Source organism: Carlito syrichta, unplaced genomic scaffold (genome assembly GCF_000164805.1).
Source record: "Carlito syrichta isolate Samal-C Ts95f unplaced genomic scaffold, Tarsius_syrichta-2.0.1 Scaffold279718, whole genome shotgun sequence".
Classification (NCBI taxonomy): Eukaryota; Metazoa; Chordata; class Mammalia; order Primates; family Tarsiidae; genus Carlito; species Carlito syrichta.
Window position 1 is genome coordinate 64,195 of NW_007223814.1, and position 22,133 is coordinate 86,327.

The 22,133-nt window shown below is 37.9% G+C and overlaps 1 protein-coding gene across 1 annotated transcript in view; it reads left to right on the forward strand.

Moving 5' to 3' along the window:
* MROH2B (maestro heat like repeat family member 2B) overlaps positions 1–22,133 on the forward strand; it is a 61,558-nt gene that overhangs the window by 20,240 nt on the left and 19,185 nt on the right. Inside the window, exons 14-28 of the mRNA XM_008052529.1 lie at positions 736–892; positions 1,036–1,076; positions 1,677–1,818; positions 2,357–2,400; positions 5,822–5,929; positions 8,784–8,900; positions 10,844–10,951; positions 11,485–11,637; positions 13,912–13,938; positions 14,627–14,746; positions 14,962–15,041; positions 19,934–20,069; positions 20,172–20,267; positions 20,474–20,563; positions 20,927–21,047. Of these exons, the coding sequence (XP_008050720.1) occupies positions 736–892; positions 1,036–1,076; positions 1,677–1,818; positions 2,357–2,400; positions 5,822–5,929; positions 8,784–8,900; positions 10,844–10,951; positions 11,485–11,637; positions 13,912–13,938; positions 14,627–14,746; positions 14,962–15,041; positions 19,934–20,069; positions 20,172–20,267; positions 20,474–20,563; positions 20,927–21,047 (1,540 nt within the window). The remainder of the gene's footprint in view (positions 1–735; positions 893–1,035; positions 1,077–1,676; positions 1,819–2,356; positions 2,401–5,821; positions 5,930–8,783; positions 8,901–10,843; positions 10,952–11,484; positions 11,638–13,911; positions 13,939–14,626; positions 14,747–14,961; positions 15,042–19,933; positions 20,070–20,171; positions 20,268–20,473; positions 20,564–20,926; positions 21,048–22,133) is intronic.

Consider the following 22,133-nt stretch of genomic DNA (forward strand, 5'->3'; position numbering starts at 1 on the left):
AAAATAATAATGGTAGAAAATCTGTGGATTGACACATGGATAGACTAAGAACAAAGAGACGTATATCAGATCAAAAACAACTCACAGGAACTAGAACAATGTCATTAAAGTAGGAAGAAAATATCAAGAATTAGGTTTGGTGACCAAATATAGATGACAGGGAAGAGGAAAGAGTACAAGTTGGCCCCAAGGTTTTCATTAGGACGGGGGAGTTTTCAAAGGGACATGAAACATACTGACTAAAGAAACTGTTGGTGTTTCAGGCCTCCAGAGCAGAAAGATCAGAGCCTGGCACACATAAAATGATAGTAGCCCATTCAGTATCCTCTCTCAATCATTCTTGCCTGGAGCATTTGCACTCCAGCCCTGGAGTTTTGGAAAATATGTGGGGCATTTTTAGTTGTCTCATTGACAAAAGGAATACTGACACTTCTGAGTGGGGTCTAGGGACTTTCTGCAATACCTGTAACAGTCCCTCACAATGAAGAATTGTTCTGCCCTAAATTCCAGCAAAAGCCTCATGGAGAAACACTGACCAACATATTACAACTAGCACCTGAAAATGAATGTGTCGTTCAGAGATTTCATTTAATGATCTCATCTTGACTTGGCCTGAAGAGCGAAATAATAACAAACAAGAGAAAAACTTCTTAATCAGAGGGAAACACGCAGTGAAGACCAGGGAGAAACAATGGAAAAGAATAATCCTTGCCTCTTGCCCTATATTGTCCACAGGTGCTATGGCCAAGAATCCTGACTTTTGTGGTACCTGCGGAATATACAGAAACTCTGGACCATCAATTTAATATCATCAGAATTCTGCTTATGGCAGAGGAGAGGAAGAAACATAGTGCCAAGGGGTCAACAGCACTTGTCATCTCTACAGGAGCTGGTTTGTACATTCATAAACAAAGCACTACTTTTCTATTAAGAAAAGAGAGACCTATTACCAGAAAGACCACAGTGCTTTGATCTTACACCCAATCCCAATCTCTAACCCCTACAGTGATGATGAAAATTACTTTCTCTTTCTAGTGAAACTTCCTTCGCCACAGCAGCTACTGGCCAGACTTCTGGTGAGTGAGTTACAGAGAACCAATGTAGAATAAATTTAACCTGATAAGGATAATTTAGTTCCAAATAAATGCTAATAAAAATTATATAGCTATTCCAAGAGAAACATTAAAAGGGCATAATAAATTTTATGCTATACTAATGATACTCATAAATATTTATTATTAGCAAGATTATCTTCTCAATCTGAAATGCATATTAAACTTTAGTTGTGATAGTAAACAAGCATAGACTGAATCTCATCCATAAGTATCATCAAACAAATTTCACATCTATTGTTTAGATATTCCCTCTATTACTTTGACCACATATGTGTAACTTACTCAAGCACTATTTCCATGTGTTCTTATTTAATTAATAGATATACCTAAGGGTTAGTTCTTTGCATTTGTTCTTGGTTGGTGGTTTCCATGTATTTTTCACCTTTATCCTCAGAGAAGTATTAATTTCACTCTAGAATAAGTAGGAACAGACTATGATGATTTGTTAAAATGGTATTGACTGTGGGAATAAGAGAATCTAGAAAAATGGTTAAAAAAATATATAGGCCAGCCTTTTAATTACCCCCAAAATTAACAAGAATGCTCTCTTTTATCCTTCAGGTAATATCCATACTTGCCAGTTTAGGGAAATTACGTGGGGCTAGTGCAATAGGACTTTTGAAGATATTGCCTGAGATAATTCACCCAACATTGGTAGACCTATGGAAAACACGCTTACCTGAACTCCTGCAACCTCTGGAAGGTACAAAAAAGTGGGATCAGGTCTTTACCCAAGGAGGCAAGAACATAGTGCGCCATTTCTCTGTGAAAAGCCATTATTGTTCAATTTGGGAATAAAAACAATGAACTTGATGTGCAAGGTAGACAGCTGTGTTTTTCTTCTTGACTCCCTATGTTCTGATATTCATACTATAAGACTTGGTGGATAACATTCTCAGCAGGAATTTTTACTTTTGTTCTGATATTTTTCTTGTATCTAGAGAAACTCTTCTAGTATTTTTCTAAGAAGTTACTATTCATTCATGTTAGAATAACAAAATATGGTCATTTCAATAGTTACTGTTGAAATGAGCAAAAAGCCTAGATTTTACCATGTATTAAAGACCATCTGTCCACCTATGTAGCACTGTAAAGTGCCAACATAGTAAATGTGATCTGAAATAAATATTCCAAGGAAAGTGAAAGCTTGAAATGAAACTCCAGTATCCACTGGGACCTGGCAAGGGAGAATTTGAGTCTTGTGGGTTTTTTGCACTTATTCCATCCATTTTTATTTCTAGGAAAATACACCAGTATTATGCTATGGGAAACCATGCTGCTTCAGGTAAGGGTGACTTCTAGACTTATTGTTGATGATAGGATGATGAAATCAGCTAAAGTGCCTTCCAAACTTAAAAGAACTAGGTTCCTAAAGGCAGTAAACAACATTTCCTTGTTTGTGGGAAAGGACTAGAATGTTGGAAGTGATCACTTAAAGATAATGATCTTTAAATCACCATAATTTCAACAACAGTCTTAAGTCGTCAATTTGTTACAGAGTTTAAGAGGCTTTTGAAAATTTCACTTAGTAATATTTTTCTTGTTAAAAGAGAAGTTCTTGTTAAACCTTCTCTAATTTTCAAGTTTTTATTTGTTTGTTTGTTTGTTTCTTAAGCATGATTTATTGAGCGAACAGAAAAACTACCACAGTGGGAGGGCACCCGAAGGGGTTGCCCTAATTTTCAAGTTCTTTTTCCTCTTCTTGAAACTACATACTTTTACTATTCATGTAAAGAAACACACATTAATATAAATTCCACTTCTCTGCTTCTAAATAAACTTCATTTCCTCCTCTATCTGCAGCTAGCTGTCTTTTGTCTGATTTCAAAAAACCAAAGGGCCAAGTTGTATCCTTTTTCCAAAAAAGAATCTCCGCTCTCACCCATAAACTTTTTGAACACTTACTACCAAACAATGCCACAAGCAATACCAAATCCCAGAAATGATACATTACAGACAGGACTTTGACATCGGCTTTACAGATCTGGCTTCAGGAATTTACAAGAGGCTGAGGAGCCCAAAGACAGGGAACTTTTAATATAACAGCTTTTTGACATATAAAGCACCTACCTTGAAATTACCTATGGCTTCTTAAAGGTATCGATTTTCAGTGACCTCTCCACAGCATCCCCTCCACCACCCCTTCCAGATTCAGAATCTCTGGGGGTGGTACCTGAGAACTGGCATGGTTTAAAGGCTCCCACCAGTGATTTGTGTTTAATATAAGATTTGAACATAACCACTCTATTCTCCTGCTACTCTCCACTCTCTAGGACTCACCTCTCCTTCTATACTTATGCTTCTTCTATCGCTCCCTCTCTTTCTTAAAATTCCTACCAGATTTCCCCCTGCTGCCATTTTAAAACAACTGTTTTAACTAGGAAGAAATTGTTCTTTATTTTCTAGCGGGAAGCTTTGAAAACAGTTCCTGGACGGGCTTGGTGGCTCAGCCTGTAATCCCAGCACTTTGGGAGGGCAAGGCGAGTGGATTAACCTGAGCCCGCCAGTTCAAGACCAGCGTAGGCAACTTGGTGAGACCGCGTCTCTACAGTAGAATAAAAAATAGCCGGGCGTGGTAGCGCGCGTCTGTAGTTTCAGGCTACTCGGAAGGCTGAGGTGGAAGAATTGCAGGAGCCCGGAAGGTCGATGCTGGTGGCTACGAGTGTGCCACTGCACTCTAGTCTGGGCGAAGGAGTAGACTCACTCAAAAAAAAAAAAAAAAAAAAAAGAAAACAGTTCCTTTTCCTCTTCTAATCTTGACTGTATTTCTGATTTTTCTAAAACTGGCTGCATGTGCCATCTTCTCTTAAACATCCAAGGTTGTTTGATTTCGTTTCTTAAAGAACCCACTAAATGAGTTCCTACTAAGAAAATGCATACAAACCGGGCTCGGTGGCTCAGCCTGTAATCCCGCACCTTTGGGAGGCTGAGGTGAGTGGATTGTCTGAGCCCGCGCGTTCGAGACCCGCCTGGGCAGCGAGACCTCATCTCCACAATAAGTCAAAAAATCAACCGGACGTGGTAGCGCATGCCTGTAATTCCGGCTACTCGGAAGGCTGAGGCAGAAGGATCGCCGGAGCCCAGCAGGTCGAGGCTGCGGTGGCCGGGTGCGGCCACTGCACTCCAGTCTGGGTGACAGAGTGAAAAAAAAAAAAAGAAAATGCATACAAATCCTTCCACTGGTTTTGGCATTGTGTACCTTTTTAAGCTTAAAATAGAGAAAATATGAGATAAATAATATATTCTAGAAATTACACTGGGTTTTGTCATCCAAAAAGACAAAAGCACCCTTTTATGTGTTGCTCAATGAAGAAAGGCGTGGATTCCAAGTACTGATTGTGACCCTGGCTCAGAACAATTGGTGAAACCAGGAATCTTTACTTATTGGAGTTGAAGTTGCAGAACTGTACCTGTACATCTAAATGTTCATGTACTTCAAGATATTTAATTCTTTTTTTTTTTTAATTTTAGATTCCAGTGGTACATAGATTCGTTACATGGACGTACTGTGTAGTGGTGGGGATTGGGTCTTAGATGGTCCATTCCCCAGATAGAGAATATTGTGCCCCATAGATCGTTTCTGAACCCTATCACCTTCCTTCCTGCTTTCTTATTAGTGTCCCCAGTGTCTATTATTCCCATCTTTGTGACTGTTCAGTTCCCATATATGAGTAAGAACATATGGTGTTTGGTTTTCTGTTTCTGAGTCAGGTTACTTAGGAGGATGGTCTCCAGCTCCATCCATGTTGCTGCAAAGGACATGATTTCATCCTTTTTATGGCTGTGTAGTATTCCATGCTGTATATATACCACATTTTTATTATCCACTGATAGGTTGATGGGCATTTGGGTTGATTCCACATCTTTGCAATTGCAAACTGTGCTGCAGTGAACATATGGGTGCTAATGTCTCCGTTATATAACAACCTCTGTTTCTTAGGGTAAATATTAATACCTAGTAGTAGTACTGCTGGATCAAATGGTAGATCTACTTTTAGTTCTTTGAGTAATCTCCATACTGCTTTCCATAGAGGTTGTACTACTTTACACTCCCACCGACAGTGTATAAATGCTCTCTTTTCTCTGATCCACACCAGCATCTATTGTTTTTTGATCTTTTAATAATGGCCATTCTGACTGGTGTAAGGTGGTATCTTATTGTGGTATTAATTTGCATTTCCCTGATGATGAATGATGCTAAGCATTTTTTTCATATGTTTGTTGGCCATTTGTATATCTTTTGAGAGATGTCTGTGCAAGGACATTTAATTCTTGATTCCCAAAATCTTCCTCCTGTTTGTTTGAGTGTTTTGAGTATGTAATAAGCCAAACTAACATCAACAAGTGGAGCTTTTCCAAATCTCTCAAAACTTGAAAAATCCCAACTTCAATTGTTTCAGATTAGCTTAGTTTCTATTTTAAGTCTTTCAGCAATTTTTATTTAAGAGAAAAAAAATGAAAGCACTTACATGGAGTTATCTGCACATTCTGTGTTTCTTATTATTAATAGAAACTTAGAACATATCAGAAAATGGTTTTTGAAGTAAACAGAAAGGAAAAGTTCCAAAGGAACCAATTATTTTATTGGAAAATGAATCATCCCATTTAATATATATTTATATTTTTAAAAGATAAGAAAACCAAAAAGTATCAAGAAAGCACAAGAAATAGTCATACTCACATCTGACTTCCACTTCCTACAACAGTTGCTCAAAGAATCCTTATGGAGGATCAATGACACAGCCTGGACCATTCAACTGAGTCGGGATTTCAGCCAGCAAATGGACAGTTACAGCAACACCTCCATTGAGAAGGTTGTATTTTCAGCCAAGGGGAGGACATTAGCTTTTGCTTTATGATTGAAAATAGCTGTTCAAGATCCATCTTGTCTGTAGTGCAACTAAAGGAGGGAGGAACAGTTAGAAAAAAAAAAGTTCCTTTTTTTTAAGGCCTTTAGCTGAAAACTGAATACTACCTTCTCTTCACTGCACATTTGGCCCAAACTTGCAGGAATAGTGTCTGTAGATAGATATGTACCTGACTAAAATTCAGGGGAGGTTTTTCCTAAAAAAGGAAGAAAGATGGATACTGGAAGGCAAATAGCAGCCTCTGCCACAGCACTGGTTTAAGGTCCACTTAAGCTATTTTCCATTATGGCAGTCCTGTGGTTGCTTGTCAGAAAAAAAATTCACTGTAATTTAACAAAAGCTTACAGCTAAAAGAATGCTCAGAACTGAGTTCTGGGAAAAGGTACCCAAAGAAATAGGTTTTATCTCTAATGATAAAGAGGTTTCGCCATGTGAATGGCCCCAGAGAACAATTAAAGAACCCACGGCCATGAGTGAATTAACAGGACAAATCAGCACAACAGAGAAAGCATTTTTCAAGCATTTTACTGCAAATTTTTTAAAAAGCCATTTATTCCATTTCTTTGTCTCCAAATGACCTCTAGATAACCTCTATCTTGTAGTCCTCCATCCCAGATGGGTTTTGAATCCAGTTTCTGCTGCTTACTGCTAATGTAGTCTTAGGTAAATTATTTAACCTCTCTGGATCCTCATATACTGACTAATAAAATAGAAACAATACTCACCTTTGAAGTGTGTAGTTTATGAAGGTTCAATGAGACAAAATATAAAAAGTCCCCTAATGAAGTGCCTGACACGGAGCATGTGCTCGATATAAAAGGAGCTTTGATCGTGGTCTTTATTATGTTAACATCATTCATAAGTTTACTTTTCTGAAAAAAAATTTTTAGTTTCTTAGTCCCAATATTAAGTGTTTCTTCCAAAAATTATTCATGATCAAGCTTCAACTCATTTACATAATTTTAAAAACTTCCCTCATGGATTGACTTTCTAATTCTGAACAGAGTATAGATTCTCTAAATCGGCCTACCAAGCCTGCAAATGCTCATTAAGAAGATACGGTGAGCATTGTCCCATCCTCTTATCACAGAAACTAGCCCTGTACACTTCATGTCATACCAGTCATTCAACAGCTTCCAGACCCATAAGGATAATAGTGACATGAGTAGGCAGAGAAATATAAACCAAGAGCTGCCTATATGGTTATCAACCCTTACACTGAACAGTAAAATAAGAATATGCTAATTATCTTTTGCTCTATAACAAACTACCCCTAGTGGCTTAAAATAACACCCATCTATTTAGCTCACAATTTTATACTTTGACAATTCAGGATGAGCTTAGCTGGGCAGTCATCTGATCTCAACTAGGCTCTCAAGGTATACTGGAGGCAGCAGGCTGGTCTATGATATTCTTTACTCATACTGTTTGTTTCTATTACTTGTGGTCTCTCATCCTACAGCAGCCTGACTAAGGCTTGCTCTCCCAGTGGTAGCAAGTAAGTATGCAAATCTTTTGAGGTTTAGGCTCAGATCTGGCACATTATCACTTTTGCCACATCCTACTGACCAAAGCAAGTCACAAGGCTAGCCCAGACTCCCCTTTCTTGATGGAAGGAGCTACAATGCCCCACAGTAAGGAGACATGGATAGAGGTAGAATAGAAAAGTTGTAGCTATTTTTGCACTGTACCACATTTTCTCCCAGTGCTAGGTTCCTGATTTCTCGGATTCTATGCCAAGTCTCAGAGCAGGACTATAATATGCATTGAACCAAAATCAGCAGAGAAGTAACAGGTCATCAGTACTGGGTTTTCCCCTTCATAACATAATTTTTTTCTGCAGCACAAGACTTTCCCTGATTCTTTCCAATCCTACCCCCAAGGTGGAACTAAATAGCCCCTAGAAGTTTTGCCCCTAATTAATATTAGCTTCTGTGTACACAGTTTTTCTCATTATAATTCCTTATTATAAGAATGTTTTGACTGGACAATCAAGAGAGGAGTGAATGCTGCCTAATCAAATTCTCACTCTGATTGAGGCTTCTCTCACTCTGAGAATTGAGATCAGAGGAACTGCTCCACCTGTTTTTACCACCTTCTGTCTCTCCTCTTATCCCAAGTCGGACTGATCAGCACAATTTATCCTGAATAAAATAACTTAATGCCATCTGTTTCTACTAGCTTTTCTTTTCCTCTTATTCTATAGATTCCCCCTGGTTAATAATGACCATGCAATAGCTGCAAACCTGCAAGTCGTACAGAGCCCTTAAGGTAGGCCACAAACTGGCCAGTCTTCTCTCCCCTGTGTGACAAGATGTAGAGTCTACATAAAGAGATGGCAATCTGATATTATATAGCTAGAAATGGTTTGACTCTTAGAAAATAAATCCATCTTAAAAATAGTCCTATTTTCAATGAGCACACATGTTCAATGAGCATTTGTTAAGCACATATTAGCTACCAAGTACTACATACTGGGAATAATGAATAAGACCTTCTGCTACCATGAACTCAGTGAGCATTTAGGCAAACAATAAAATAAAAATTACAATGGGAAGTGAAAGGCACTTTAATGGCAGGGCAACAAAGTTAGAGGAGTGTAGAAGAAGAGCACAGATCGCACACAGAGCCTGAGAGGAGGAAACACTGTCAAGAAGATGTCATACCTGAGGTACATGGCTATCAGGCAGTTATTAAGTCACCTCAGTTTCCCTCAGATGACTATTTTAACTCTTTCCACTTTCATGAGAGTCTTCCTTTTCAATCCATAAAATGCTGTTGCTTGTCTTTTGTTTTCCAGAAATTCCTTTGGAAAGCCTTGGGAACCACCTTAGCATTCTGCCAAGATACAGACTTTGTAAGCTCTCAAATTAAGGAGTTCCTAGTTGCTCCCAAGCAACTGGGAGATCAAAGACAGGTGGGACCCCTTGTTCTCAATTTCCTCTTATGATGATTACAATTAATCCTGTCCACAAAAACTTCTGATAGCTTTTATGATAATATCTTGCTTAATGTGAATTATCCATGAATGCACTTAGACTAGTCCAACAGTCTTTCAGAAAAATGAGGTTTTCTTATGTAAATATCAACATTTCATTTTTAACCAAGTTTGTGAAAATATTGAATAATGAATTTCAATCATTCTTACTTAACAAAGGTATCTTCAAAACTTTTCCAGGTAGTCCAATGGCTTCATAACTTAGTGCATGAGCATGAACATCAAAATTATTGAATTTACAAGCTGGCAGTAATATTATAGACTCTTGGTCTTCAATCTAGAAAAAATATAAGTATAATTTGGGAAGCTTTTGCAAAGCACTTTACCTATTTCCTACCCTAGCCTAGGCTGGAGAACATATGCAATGTGGAGGAAGGAGAGGATGTGCATTAAAAGCAAACAAACAAACAAATAAGCCAACAACAACAAAAACCTCCCAGTAATAAAGATCATCAGAATAAAAATATTTTAGTATGTTGTATTATATACTTTCCTCAGAAAATCTGAGATGTTTAGTGTTCTTTTTCCCCACATTAAATGGCCAAAAATCACTAGAACTTTCTTGAACTTTTGAAACTGCTTTTATATTACTATTATTTATTTCTTATTGTCAAATATTGTTATCATATATTACTCCTGACACTATTTCTAACACCATTTTTTCCATCCTAGTCCTACTATAGGTTAGAAAACAAAGTAAGTTGATTTCAGATATAAGCATATAATGAGGTATCAATCGAGGTCTGAGAGTTTCACAAATTTTAAGACAAACCAAGACATCCAGCCGAGCTTCCCAAATATCTATTTTACTTAACTGTAAATTCTTGAGTATGTCTTACGCACTCAAATCATTTAGTAAATGACCTCTGGGTGAGTAAGTGTTAACATGTGACTTTCTTAATCTAAGCCTAAATGGCATTCAATCTCCTGAGCATGACTCTTACAATCATGTAATACCAGAACTCCAATTCTGGTGTCATACGAGCCGTATTAAAATCTTGACTCATAAACTTGCCCTAGTCGATGGGTTCTCATGGTGCCTCTAGCAGATGTATGCAGTCAAATGAAATATAACAGTATTCATAAACAAATTGCCATGAAGGTATTGTGATGAAATGAGCCCTAAACAAGAGTAGTGAGAAGAGACTGTGGGCAGGAGAAAATATAAGTAGCAAGTAAAGCTGCCAGCTTTCAAAAACAACCACTGAAGGCAAAGTTTCAGCAGTGGAATGATTCTTTAAAGATATCAGTCAGCTCAAGCTCAAGAAAACCTCTGCTGGTTTCCCATCAACCTAAGTCTTGAGGATGGCCTAAAAGGCCCTTGCAGGAACAAATCCCCTACTTCCTGTCTGACCTCATTTTGTACTGCTCTCCTCCCTGACTGCTCACTCAGCCTTCTTCAGTGGACCTCAGGGTTTTTGCACGCACTTCTCTCTGAGGGGAACTCTCCTTTCCAGATAGTCCAATGGCTCACTCTTTCACTCATTTCAGGGTTCTGCTCATTGTCACCTTGGTCATGAAGCCATCTCTGACTGCCCTTATTTAAATTGCAAACTTCCCCTCAACCAGCTATTTTTCTTTTCCTACTTTTTTTTTTTAATCTCTATAGCATTTGCCACCATCTGGCACACTAAATATTGACAAGTGTATTGAATTTATGTGTTTACTTAGTTCACTTCCCTGTTGCCTCCCCATCAGTTCCCCTCGTTGTATACTCCAGAAAGATAAGGAGTTTGGTGTGTACTGCTCAACACGGCATTCCTACCTAGTACCTAGAAGAGTGTCTGGCACATAATAGGTGGTCAGTAAATATCTGTTGAATAAATGAAGGGTTAAACTCAAAATTTCTTTTCCGATTTTAGGGAATAGCATCTATATTAGGACACTGTGCTGAGAACCACTTGGATATTGTTTTAAGAGTTCTTAAAGCATTCCAAAATCAGGAAAAGTTTTTCATCAATCGATGTAAGGTAAAAAGAATAATCTTTTTCAGAGATCTTGACCATTGCAAAGGCAAATGACACTGGCTTGTTCAGTGAATATTGTTTTTCTATATTATACTTACTCTTGTCCCCAGGTCCTTATTTCAGGTCAGACCTGTCCAAGCCCAGGCCCTGTAGGATAATCAGCTGTATGGCAAGTCTACTTCATTTTCTCTGTCACTAATGCTGATCTGGAAGGCCCTAATGTGTGCCTAGGTTTGTCTTCTTCCAACTGCTCAGGCCTCATAAACAGATTCCCTCATGTATACTCTGCTTCCCCAGAAGGAGAGAAATCTGATAAGTAAATAACAAATCCTCTTCCAGTTACTTTTCTGAAGGCCTCATAAGCCCACAACACAGTCCTGCCTGCTTACATTTAGAAAATCAAGAATGTGTCAGTTTTATACTCATTTTAATCATCCCAGACCCCTACAGTGTAGTGGTCCATAAAATTAGGGGGGAAAAAATGAAAGAAAACGTCTTTAGTCATATTTTTCATGTCTCCTTCTCCTGGTCTTCAGAGTGTGTTTTCTGGGAAAAAAAGCCTGACCAAGACAGATGTGATGGTCACCTATGGAGCAGTAGCCCTCCATGCTCCCAAGAAGCAGCTTCTCAGCAGACTCAATCAAGACATCGTGTCACAAGTCCTGTTTCTTTATGGCCAGTGCTCTCAGGTAACACTCATCACAGGACTGTCTCTGTTTCCGGGTTGGAGTTTCCAAACCTTTCAGGGTCACAGCCCCTTAGAATCTTTAGGCTCAAAAGATGCAGGCCAAAAGAAAGATAGGGTCTGATATGTTTAGGAGATAAGAACATATAGGAAAAGTAATTTGTTTAATGAAATAGTGTCAGATAATTTGTTTCTTTTCTAAGGCCTTAAGCAGTTCACGTCTCACCACTCCTGTGATGCCTTCCTAGGTCAATTGTGCTCAGAGTGATCTCACCCTTGTTTGAAGTTAAAACAAGTATTCCTTTACTATTTTAGAGCAACTGGCTTATTACTTCTCTGCACCAGTCTCAGAAGCATTACCCAATGATAGCTGTTTAACCTCTTACAGGGTAATATTTATAAACCATCTAGAATAGTGTCTCATAAATTCTAAGCGCCGGGTGTATATTCTTAAGTGAATAAAATGTGTTACTCCTCAAGCTATTCCATTTACCCTCGGTTGTACTATTTCCCCCCTCCACATTCATCCCAGCCGCCCGGATTCTCCCTGATACTTCTTAAACATGCCAAGAGTGTGCCAACCTTGGAGCCACTAAACTGAGTTGAAACTCATTTGATCAGCTCTGTAATCCATAGTACTATCTTTCTATCTTTAGTAAATTGCTTTATACATATTGTCAATTCATCCTTTTGATGAATTGACAGCCTGACAAGTACCAGGTGGACTGTCTTAAGAATCACCTAGAGATCAAGGCTAAAATACAGCTTCTCAGAGTCATTTTTCAAAGAAGTTGATTCAGAAGGTCTTGGGAAGACTGAAAATCTGTATGCTTAAGAGGCTCATGAATGAGTCCTACTTACAGACAAGTGTGGGGAGCTTTCATTGCTTATGTACATATCCGTTTGTCCTGTTAGGCTATCAATGCCTTGGTGCTCTTTAATCTCCTCTTCTGTGTCCCCCACAAACCACATATTGATGAATATGTGCTCTTGGCATCATTCATTCTGTGGCTGTGATAAGACAGACTCAGAGAGAGCAGATGAAGTCGTAGTCATCAGTATATGCTAAGAGAAAGGCGTAGGGCCATGATCTTCACACCTTAGTTACTAGATTGTATAGAGAGCCTGTTAAAAATAGGGATGCTTCATGAATCACAATTCTCAGGATGAATCACTGAGTCTTGTTTGCAATATACTCCTCAGGAGCTGCATCTGATGCCCCCAAAATCTGATAAGCAAGGATAAGCACCAAAGACACAATAGAAGACATTTTATGTTGCATGAATTTCTAATCATTCATTGAGGAAAATTATGAGGAAAATAAAAGAGGAAGAAAAATAAAGATGATTAAGATAAAGATTACGATATACTTTCAAGTTACAGTCAGTCAATTCTCCTATGAAACGCACAAGATAATACAGGGGAAAAAAAAACAGGGATTACGGAGATAATGGGATTGGGCATAATATTCAAAAACCCCATCAGTGACTTTTAAAAAAAGAAACCTAATTTTTTAATTAAAAATACAGAAATAATACCCCAAAATGGCACTTTATCTTGGAACACCTGAAGTCAGTTATGAAAGTTGGGAGTTATTCTAAAACAACAGAAGAAAGGAGGGTTATGTGACAGTTACAATGCCGAACATGGACTGGAGTAGCTCATAACGTGCAGTAAACTGAGGCAGCTGGTAAACGCTTAGATTATGTGAGTGTGTGCACTTTGAGTATCCCTACATGGGTCAGTTCAGTTGTACATATTTCACTTCTTAAACAAAACTGCACATAAGCAAATACAAATTCAGAGCATGCTACTAGTATTCCCTAACACAGTATATCAAACCCATTGGAACAAATCTGCACTTTCAATGCAAGTGTTATAGCAGAACTGACTGTACTCTCAGTTCCAGAGTCAACTGCCCTATGATTTTTCATTTTATAACTTTTCACTGCTCGTCTCAAAAGCCCTTACCATTTTTCCTTACATAAGTCTGTTAAAGCCTTTTTAAACTGTGAAGCCTGGAAACTCAAAGGCTTGAAGTCTCTATTCTGCCTTCTGTAGCTTACTTATGACTCACCTGGGGAAAAGAATCTGCTAATGTATAAGGTTTCACTTTAGAAACAGGGAGGAAGTGAACAGCTCCCCTCCCCCTGGTGAGGCCCCCTTGGCAAGACTCCCAGTCCTGCTTCACTCTTGCCCTTCAGGTTGATGATCCTTTTGTTGGCTGGGTGTGTTTCTAACTGCTGCTCACTGTCTACCTTTTCCTTTAATTTCTCAGGTTCTGGGAATGTCTGTGATGAACAAGGTATGAAATTGGAGAGAGAAAGAGAGAGACAGAAAGAGAAAGAGAGAGAGAAATAATGCTCTCCTGAAGTGTGCCAAGCATAGACGTCCTCTTGATTTAATTCCAGTAGAAAAGATCCCAATATATAATGAAGTAATCTAATTCCAAAGCCAGGACTCATGAGTCTAATCTAGGGTAGAACAAGGAGCTGCATTCTAGTTATAGGTAGTTTGGAAGTTGGACTGTAAGCTAGAGCAATGGTTTTCAAACTGGTTTGTGACCTACCAGTTGACCATGAAATTAAGAGGTTACAACCAGCAAAAATTTTTAATGAATATAATAAAAAATGAAAGAGTCCATTGCATATAGTAATTGTAAGTATTATTAAATTTTGATTTCAGTTATGTATCAGATATATTTTGCACATATAAGAACTGAGTGGAATTGTAAACTCTTTCCGACTGTAGTTTACGGTCAAAAAAGTTTGAAAGTTACTGCTGTAGACAATCTTCAATTGTGGTCAAGGGAGAGATTAGTCTTTGTTTCTCTCTTTCCCTGCAACTTAGATCCTAGGCTGGGATAGAGATGGTAAAGGGAGCAAAGATTCTCACTCCTGTCTGGGCACATATTTCAACTCTATGTTACTTGTTTATAGACCTGAGTGTGGTGCCTAAGACTCTGACTTGCACCATGAATCATTTTGTCTTAGGACATGGATCTGCAAATGAGTTTCACAAGAAGCATCACTGAGATTAGCATTGCTGTCCAAGACGCTGAGGATCAGAGTTTTCAGTTTTCCTACAAGGAGTTGCTAATCGGTTACATGCTGGTGAGTGTGCAGAGAGAGAATGAGAAAGGCCCTTAGTATTCCATTACCAAGAGTTCAGGGCTATCTTTTTTAGAACAGGTAAAACACACCTGCTCACTGTAACATATCTATGGCTTATTTCTGACCCAGAGCACCCGATGATCCAGTGAGATTGCAGCTGCATCTGGAACTTCCCTGGGTCTTTCTGAAATATTTTCCTACTTTCTTGTTTGCAGGACTTCATTAGGGACGAGCCCTTGGATTCTTTAGCCAGTCCTGTTCGGTGGAAAGCTTTAATTGCCATTAGATACCTCAGGTAGAGAACTTTTTGTTGTTGTTATTGAAAAAATAGAAATCTTGATCAACTAACTTGATCAGTGCTGACTCCAGTGCATCCTCCCAAAAATGAACACAGTTCATTAATTGAACTTTCAAACTGGGAATTTTTCTTCTTCCAAAAAGTTACAGAACTGGTTGAGACATTGATCATTTGATAACTAACGGAGACTAAAGAGCTACTCAGAGGAATCAGAGTAATTGACATGTGGTGACTGAAATTTCTGTGCAAATAGAAATTTCTCTTTCTAGATCTTGGCCTCTAGGCAAATTTAAACTTTTAATTAAAAATGTATAAAAGCTCTAATCACATTCTAGTTGGTTAGCAGCAGTAAACCTAAGAAAATAATTTTAGGTACATTTTTAAAAATAACATTTCCTCCCTGCGATAAAAGAAATACAAGCTCATTGCTAAAATTTGAAAACTACAGAAACATTTTAAAATGATAAAAATCACCCATAGTGTCTTTGTCAACATTTGGTATATTTCCTTCAAATCTTTATTTCTATTTCTCCATTTTTATTACAGAGTTGAAATTCTATTCTGCATATCATTTTTCATCCTATTTTTTTCTCACTTTACCTTACATATTTCCTTATTGTTACAAATTCTTTACAAACATTATTCTTTTACTATTTTTAACTTTGTTTTTATGTTTGATTGTGGCAAAATAGATGACATAAAATTTATCATTGTAATCATTTTTAAGTGTACAGTTCAGTAGTGCTAAGTAAGAGCATTCGCATTGTTGTACACCAAATCTCCAGAATTCTTTTCATCTTGTGAAACAGAAACTCTATAGCCATTGAGCAACTTCTCATTCTCTCCTCCCTGAGACCCTGGCATCCACTTTTCTGGTTTCTGTCTCTGTGAATTTATCCACTCTAAAAGTGCCTCATAAAAGTGAAATTATACAGTATTATCTTTTTGTGACTGACTTATTTTACTTAGGGTAAAATCCTGAAGACCATCTCTGCTGTAGCATGTATCAGAATTGTATTCCATTTTAAAGCTGAATAATATTTCATTTTGTGTATATGCCATGTTTGTTATCCATTTATCTGGTTGTAGACACTTGGGTTGCTTTCACCTTTTAGCTATAGTGAATAATGCTGCTATGATCATAGGTACACAAAGACCCTACTTTCAGTATATTTAGGCATATACCCAGAAGTAGGACTGCTAGATCATATGGTAATTCTATTTTTAATTTTTTGAAAAACCACCATACTGGTGGTATGAGGACAACCTTTATAACAATAGCAGTTTATACTCCCATAGCAGTTTACACTCCCAAAAATAGTGCACAAGAGCTCAAATTCAGCCGGGCTTAGTGGCTCAGCCTATAATCCCACGCCTTTGGGAGACTGAGGTGAATGGATTGCCTGAGCCCGCAGGTTTGAGACCTGCCTGGGCAGTGAGACCTTATCTCTACAATAAATCAAAAAATCAGCTGTGCGTGTTAGCACATGCCTGTAATTCCGGCTACTCGGAAAGCTGAGGTGGAAGGATCACTGGAGCCCAGCAGGCGAGGCTGCAGTGGCCGGGAGCGGCCACTGCACTCCAGTCTGGGTGACCGAGTGAGACTCCAACTCAAAAAAAAAAAAAAGAGCTCAAATTCTTCACATCTTCATCAACACTTGTTATTTTCTGAGTTTTGTTTTGTTTTTTGATAGTAGCCATTCTAATCGATGAGAGGCTTTGTGAGTTTTGTTTGCATTTTTTTAATGATTAGTGATGTTGAGCATTTTTTCATATGCTTGTTGACTATTTGTATATTTTTTGGAGCAATGTCTATTCAAGTCCTTTATCCATTTTTTAAATCAAGTTGTTCAAAGTTTTGCTGTTGAATTGTAGAATTTCTTCATAGATTTGAATATTAATCACCTATCAGATATATAATTTGTAACTATTTTTCCCATTCCATAAGTTGCCTTTTTACTCTGTTGATTGTGTCCTTTGATGCACAAAAGTTTTCAATTTTCATGTAGTCCATTTGTCTATTATTACTGTTGTTGCTTGTGTTTTTGGTGTCATATTTCAAGAAATCATTGTCAAATCCAATGTTATGAAGTTTTAACCCTATGTTTTCTTTTAAGCATTTAGTAGTCTTAGTTCTTACATTTAGGTCTTTGATCCATTGTGAATTGAATTTAGTGTATGGTGTAATGTAAGGGTCCAACTTAATTCTTTTTTGTGTGGATATTCAGTTTTTTCAGCAACATTTGTTGTAAAGGTTGTCCTCATACCAAAATTTGTGCTACAAAAGCAAAAATAAATATATGGCACTACCTCAAACTACAGACCTGCTGCACCATGAAAGAAACAATCAAAAAAGTGAAAAGACAGCCTATGGATTGGGAAAAAATATTTGCAAACCATATATCTGTTAAGGATTTAATATCAGAATTTATATAGAACTAATACAACTCAATAGCAAGAAAACACATAACATGATTTTTAAATAATCAAAGGACCTTGGTAGACTTTTCTCAAAAGAAGACACACAAATGGTCAACAAGTATGTAAAAAAAAATACTCAACATCACTCAGCATCAGGGAAATACAAATTAAAACCGTGATCAACACAGGGTGTCTTTCCATTTATTGATGTTTTCTTTCATTTCTTTCAACTACATTTTTTAGTTTTCTGTGTATAAAACGTACACTTCCTTACTTAAGTTTATTCCTAAGTACTATATTCCTATTGATGCTACTGTAAATGAAATTTTTAATTTCCTTTTTGGTTGGTTCATTTTTAGTGTATAGAAATGCAGATGATTTTGATATGTCTATTTTGTATCCTGAAACTCTGCCAAATTTGGTTATTAGTTCTAACAGTTTTTTGGTGGACTCTGTAGCACTTTCTGTATATAAAATTATGTCATTTGTGAACAAAGATCATTTTACTTCTTCCTTTCCAATTTGGAGGTCTTTTATTTCCTTTTCTTGCCTAATTGCTAGGGCTAGTACTATGTTAAATAGAAGTGGTAAAAACAGCATCTTTGTCTTTGTCTCGATTTTAGAGGGAAAGTTTTCAGTCTTTTACCATTGAGTATGATGTTAGCCATAGGTTTTTCACATATGGCATTTATTATGTTGAGGTAACAAATATATTTTAATGGCTACCTAATATCATGTCATAAAAATAAGACATATAGTTCTATATCTATATGCCTCATCTTACTTAACCAACCTCCTTTTGCGATATCTAATTTTTGCCTGTTTTTAAAAACTATAAATCATACTTTAATGAACACATTTCTGTAACCAGTATATTCTAAACTTCTAAGTATAATAGTTGACAGTTTCATTCAGTAAATGTCATATCAGTCATTGAGCTAGGTTTCTAAAACAGCAATGATGAACAAAATATGACCCTGCTCTGAAGGAGTTTCAGCTTACTGGAGAAAATCGATGTAAAAGTCACACAAATGTCTCCAAAATGTTATAAGAGGCAAGATAAGGGAAAGTACAGGTTTTAATGTCAACAAAGATGAGGGTGGTTTGTAGAAAACTCAAATAAATCAATCTTGAAGATGAATTTAAAAAATTAACCAGGTTCTAGAGCAGTGCTTTCTAATTGTCAGGATGAACTGCAAAGGGACATAAGGAAAAACTGGGGGATGACAGAAATGTGTTATAATGGTTATGGTGGTGTTTTCATGGGTGTGTACACCTGTCAAAATTTTTAAATGAATGCAGCTTATTATACACAAATTATTTTTCAATAACTTTATTTTTTAAAGACAATCTGACAGACAATAAAGATGACAGGACTCAATAAAGCATCCCCACTGCTACTGAATTTTACTCATCTTTTATGGAACATTTTTCACCTTTCCCTGATATTATCATTTTGAATTTCTTGGCTAATTTGATAGCTGGCAAGTGGTATCCTATTGGTTTAATTTAAAATGAGTTTTTTATGCTTATTGAACATTCATGTTTTTCCAAGTTATGTCCAGTTTTTTTTATACCTTCATGATATCTGTAGCAAATGTCTGAAAGAAAGAAGGAAAGGAAGAAAGATTTCAGTATCATTTATTCACTTGTGCATTCACAAGAACCTATAGTATGTGTGGCACTACATAGAATATGAAGGATCATAAGAAATAGACTAAACTCACTCACTGCCCCCCAGACAACTTAAAAAATCTAGTTGAGAAGATCTCTCTCTCTCTCTCTCTCTCTCTCTCTCTCTCTCTCTCTCCCCTGCTTCCTCTCTCTCTCTCTTTCCCTTTCTCTCCCTCTCTCCCCCTCCCTCTCCCTCTTACACACACACACACACACACACACACACACACTCAGAACATGAGGGGACATAAGGAATGGACAAAACTCACTCACTGTCCCAGACAACTTACAGTCTAGTTGGAGAGATATCTCTCTCTCTCTCTCTTTCCCCACATCCTACCCTCACCTCTCTCCTTCTTTCCCTCTCTCCCTCTCCCTCTTACACACACACACACACACACACACACACACACACACACACACACACACATACACACACACACACACAGAGAGAGAGAGAGAGAGAGAGAGAGAGAGGGAGAAGATGGAGAAAACAAGTAGGAAATGCTATCACAGAGCATATAATAAAGTGTTAAGTAATACAAAGTGAGTAATAATGTACATCCATCTAATCAATTAGAACTGAGGCATATTGACTATGCTCACCAACGCATCTGAGTTCATGTCCTTATTTCTCCCTACTCCTGTTATTACCTCCCTCAACCTTCCAACGTGTCAGAAAATGTGACACGTTTGGCACATGGTCAGGTTTGACTGGCATTTCTTGGGAACTATACTGGGTATGGTCTGTTGGTAATTGTAGTATTTATTCCTCCACATGGTTCTCGTTTCAGCAAACTGAAACCTCAGCTTTCACTAATTGACCACCTCAACATTCTTGAAGAGAATATTCGGAGGCTATTGCCCCTTCCACCTCTGAAAAATCTGAAAAATGAGGGCCAGACAGACCGGGACAAGGAGCACATTAAAGTATGTGGCAATGAGGCCTAGAGAAGAATGAAATATGGTACAGTAGTGGGTCTTCACCCTCTCACCTCAGCCTGAGACTCACACACTCACATTCGATTTCAGTTTCTCTATGAACGATCCATGGATGCTCTAGGAAAACTTCTGAGGACCATGATGTGGGATAATGTGACTGCAGAAGACTGTCAAGAGGTGTTTAATGTGAGTAGTGCCTCCACTCAAATGGATTCCCATTCTCCCTTATTTGTCCTTCAATGTGCCACTCCAAACTTCACCGGAAGACACCCGGTCTGACTTGCCCACCCTCACGTAGGGTCAGTCCACTTAAAAATTGTTTGTGAGGAGAATATAAGACTAAAGGAATATGAAATATAGTAAAGAAAGGACATTTATTATTTGACCAACAGCTTCTCCGAATGTGGCTTGTTTCACAAAAAGAGTGGGAAAGAGAAAGAGCCTTCCAGATCACTGCAAAAGTGCTGACAAATGATATTGTGGTAAGTAATCATTGCTTCTGAACAACAGGGATCTCGGAGGCCTCTGGAGTCGAAAACTCCTGCATGATGGATCTCAGGTCTCAGAGCGGAGTTCTTTCCAGGGAACTACTGAGAAGGTATCGCCTAACTTCAGAGTGCAGCAACTGCACTATAATTGAGCTATTTGATTGTCTTTCCATGCTTGCTAGTGTACCTTTCCAGTGCCCTGAAAAAATCAGGCACCTTTTAGGGGAAAGTTCAAGATTAGATTTTATTCTAAGGACCTGCAGAGAGAAAATAAGGGACTTAAGATCTGGTGTTGGGAATATCTTGGGATATCCTCAAGCCACTCCATAATGATGGGGTGCCTCCTTTGTCCTGTAGGCACCAGAGAACTTTAAAATTGGTTCACTCCTCGGGCTTCTGGCTCCTCACACCTGTGACACCTTACCTACTATCCGTCAGGCGGCGGCTAGCTCGGCTATTAGTCTGTTCTGTATAAAAGGTGAGGGAAAGGGGATGAACCCCCCAATGAAAAGAAGATGAGTATTTTATTTTATTCTAAGTTTTCTCCTTGTGCACCTATGTCTGTCTCCTTCTTCTCTCTTCCTTCTCCGTCTCCTCTCCTCTCTCTTCCCTTCCTCTCTCTCTCTTTTCCTCTCCAGTTCAACCATTTCTCAGTTTCAATAATTTAATTATATCACAAAATTTGTCTCTTAAATCTGAAACAAGTCATTTTCTTCCTCAATGGCTCTGTTTTCCTGTTTCTTAAAATAAATATAATAACTTTGAAGCATTACAAAGATCCATTAAAGTAGGTAAAATGTTTTGAGTCTCTGATTTAAATCATAGAGCAATTGGGCATATTAGTAGTGCTTCCTCTATCACATGGTTTTCTTCTGGAGAAAATTGCTTTATTATTTTGGTGCTAAGTGACTTTCAAAGCACTCTAAGAGACAGAACTTTGTGGAGGTTTTTCCAGCTTACAAAACAGGACATCTTCCTGCTTTTCAAGTACGTGTAAATAACTGTCAATGTCAGAAAGTATAAGGAATGTTAAAACCTCGGTCTCAGGCTAAAGCCAACAGTCAGGGCCTCCTGTCTAGGTTAATTCAGCAGGTGTTTCACTAAGGACAGTCTGGCATTGTATGTGCACAGTTCTGTGGAAACCAGGTGCAACCAGCAACACTCAGTCTAAGCTTAATGCCATCTCTCCTACCTATGTTCCACTCAACATTCTCTAGGTACTGAAAATGTTTATTGAGTGCCTTTTCATGTGCTGGGCACTGTTCTGATACTGAGAACACAGAGATATTACAGTTCTAAGATTCAGATAGAAAAGTGTGTTAAAACCAAATGGTGGGATTTGGTTGGCAGAGGGAGGGTTTCTCAGTTAAAAAGAAAGACTATTCAGTAGAATCAGCATAGGTAGGAAAGCTCCTTGGGATATGGAAAGATAATTAAGGATCTATGTCTTTACCAAGCCAGGAAGAAAATATAATTAAGAAAGTGAAAACTAAAGAACCGTTCCAGTAAGAGAAGAAATGTCCAGAAGAAGACTCGCAAGAGAAAAGGAATTTAAGTTATAATA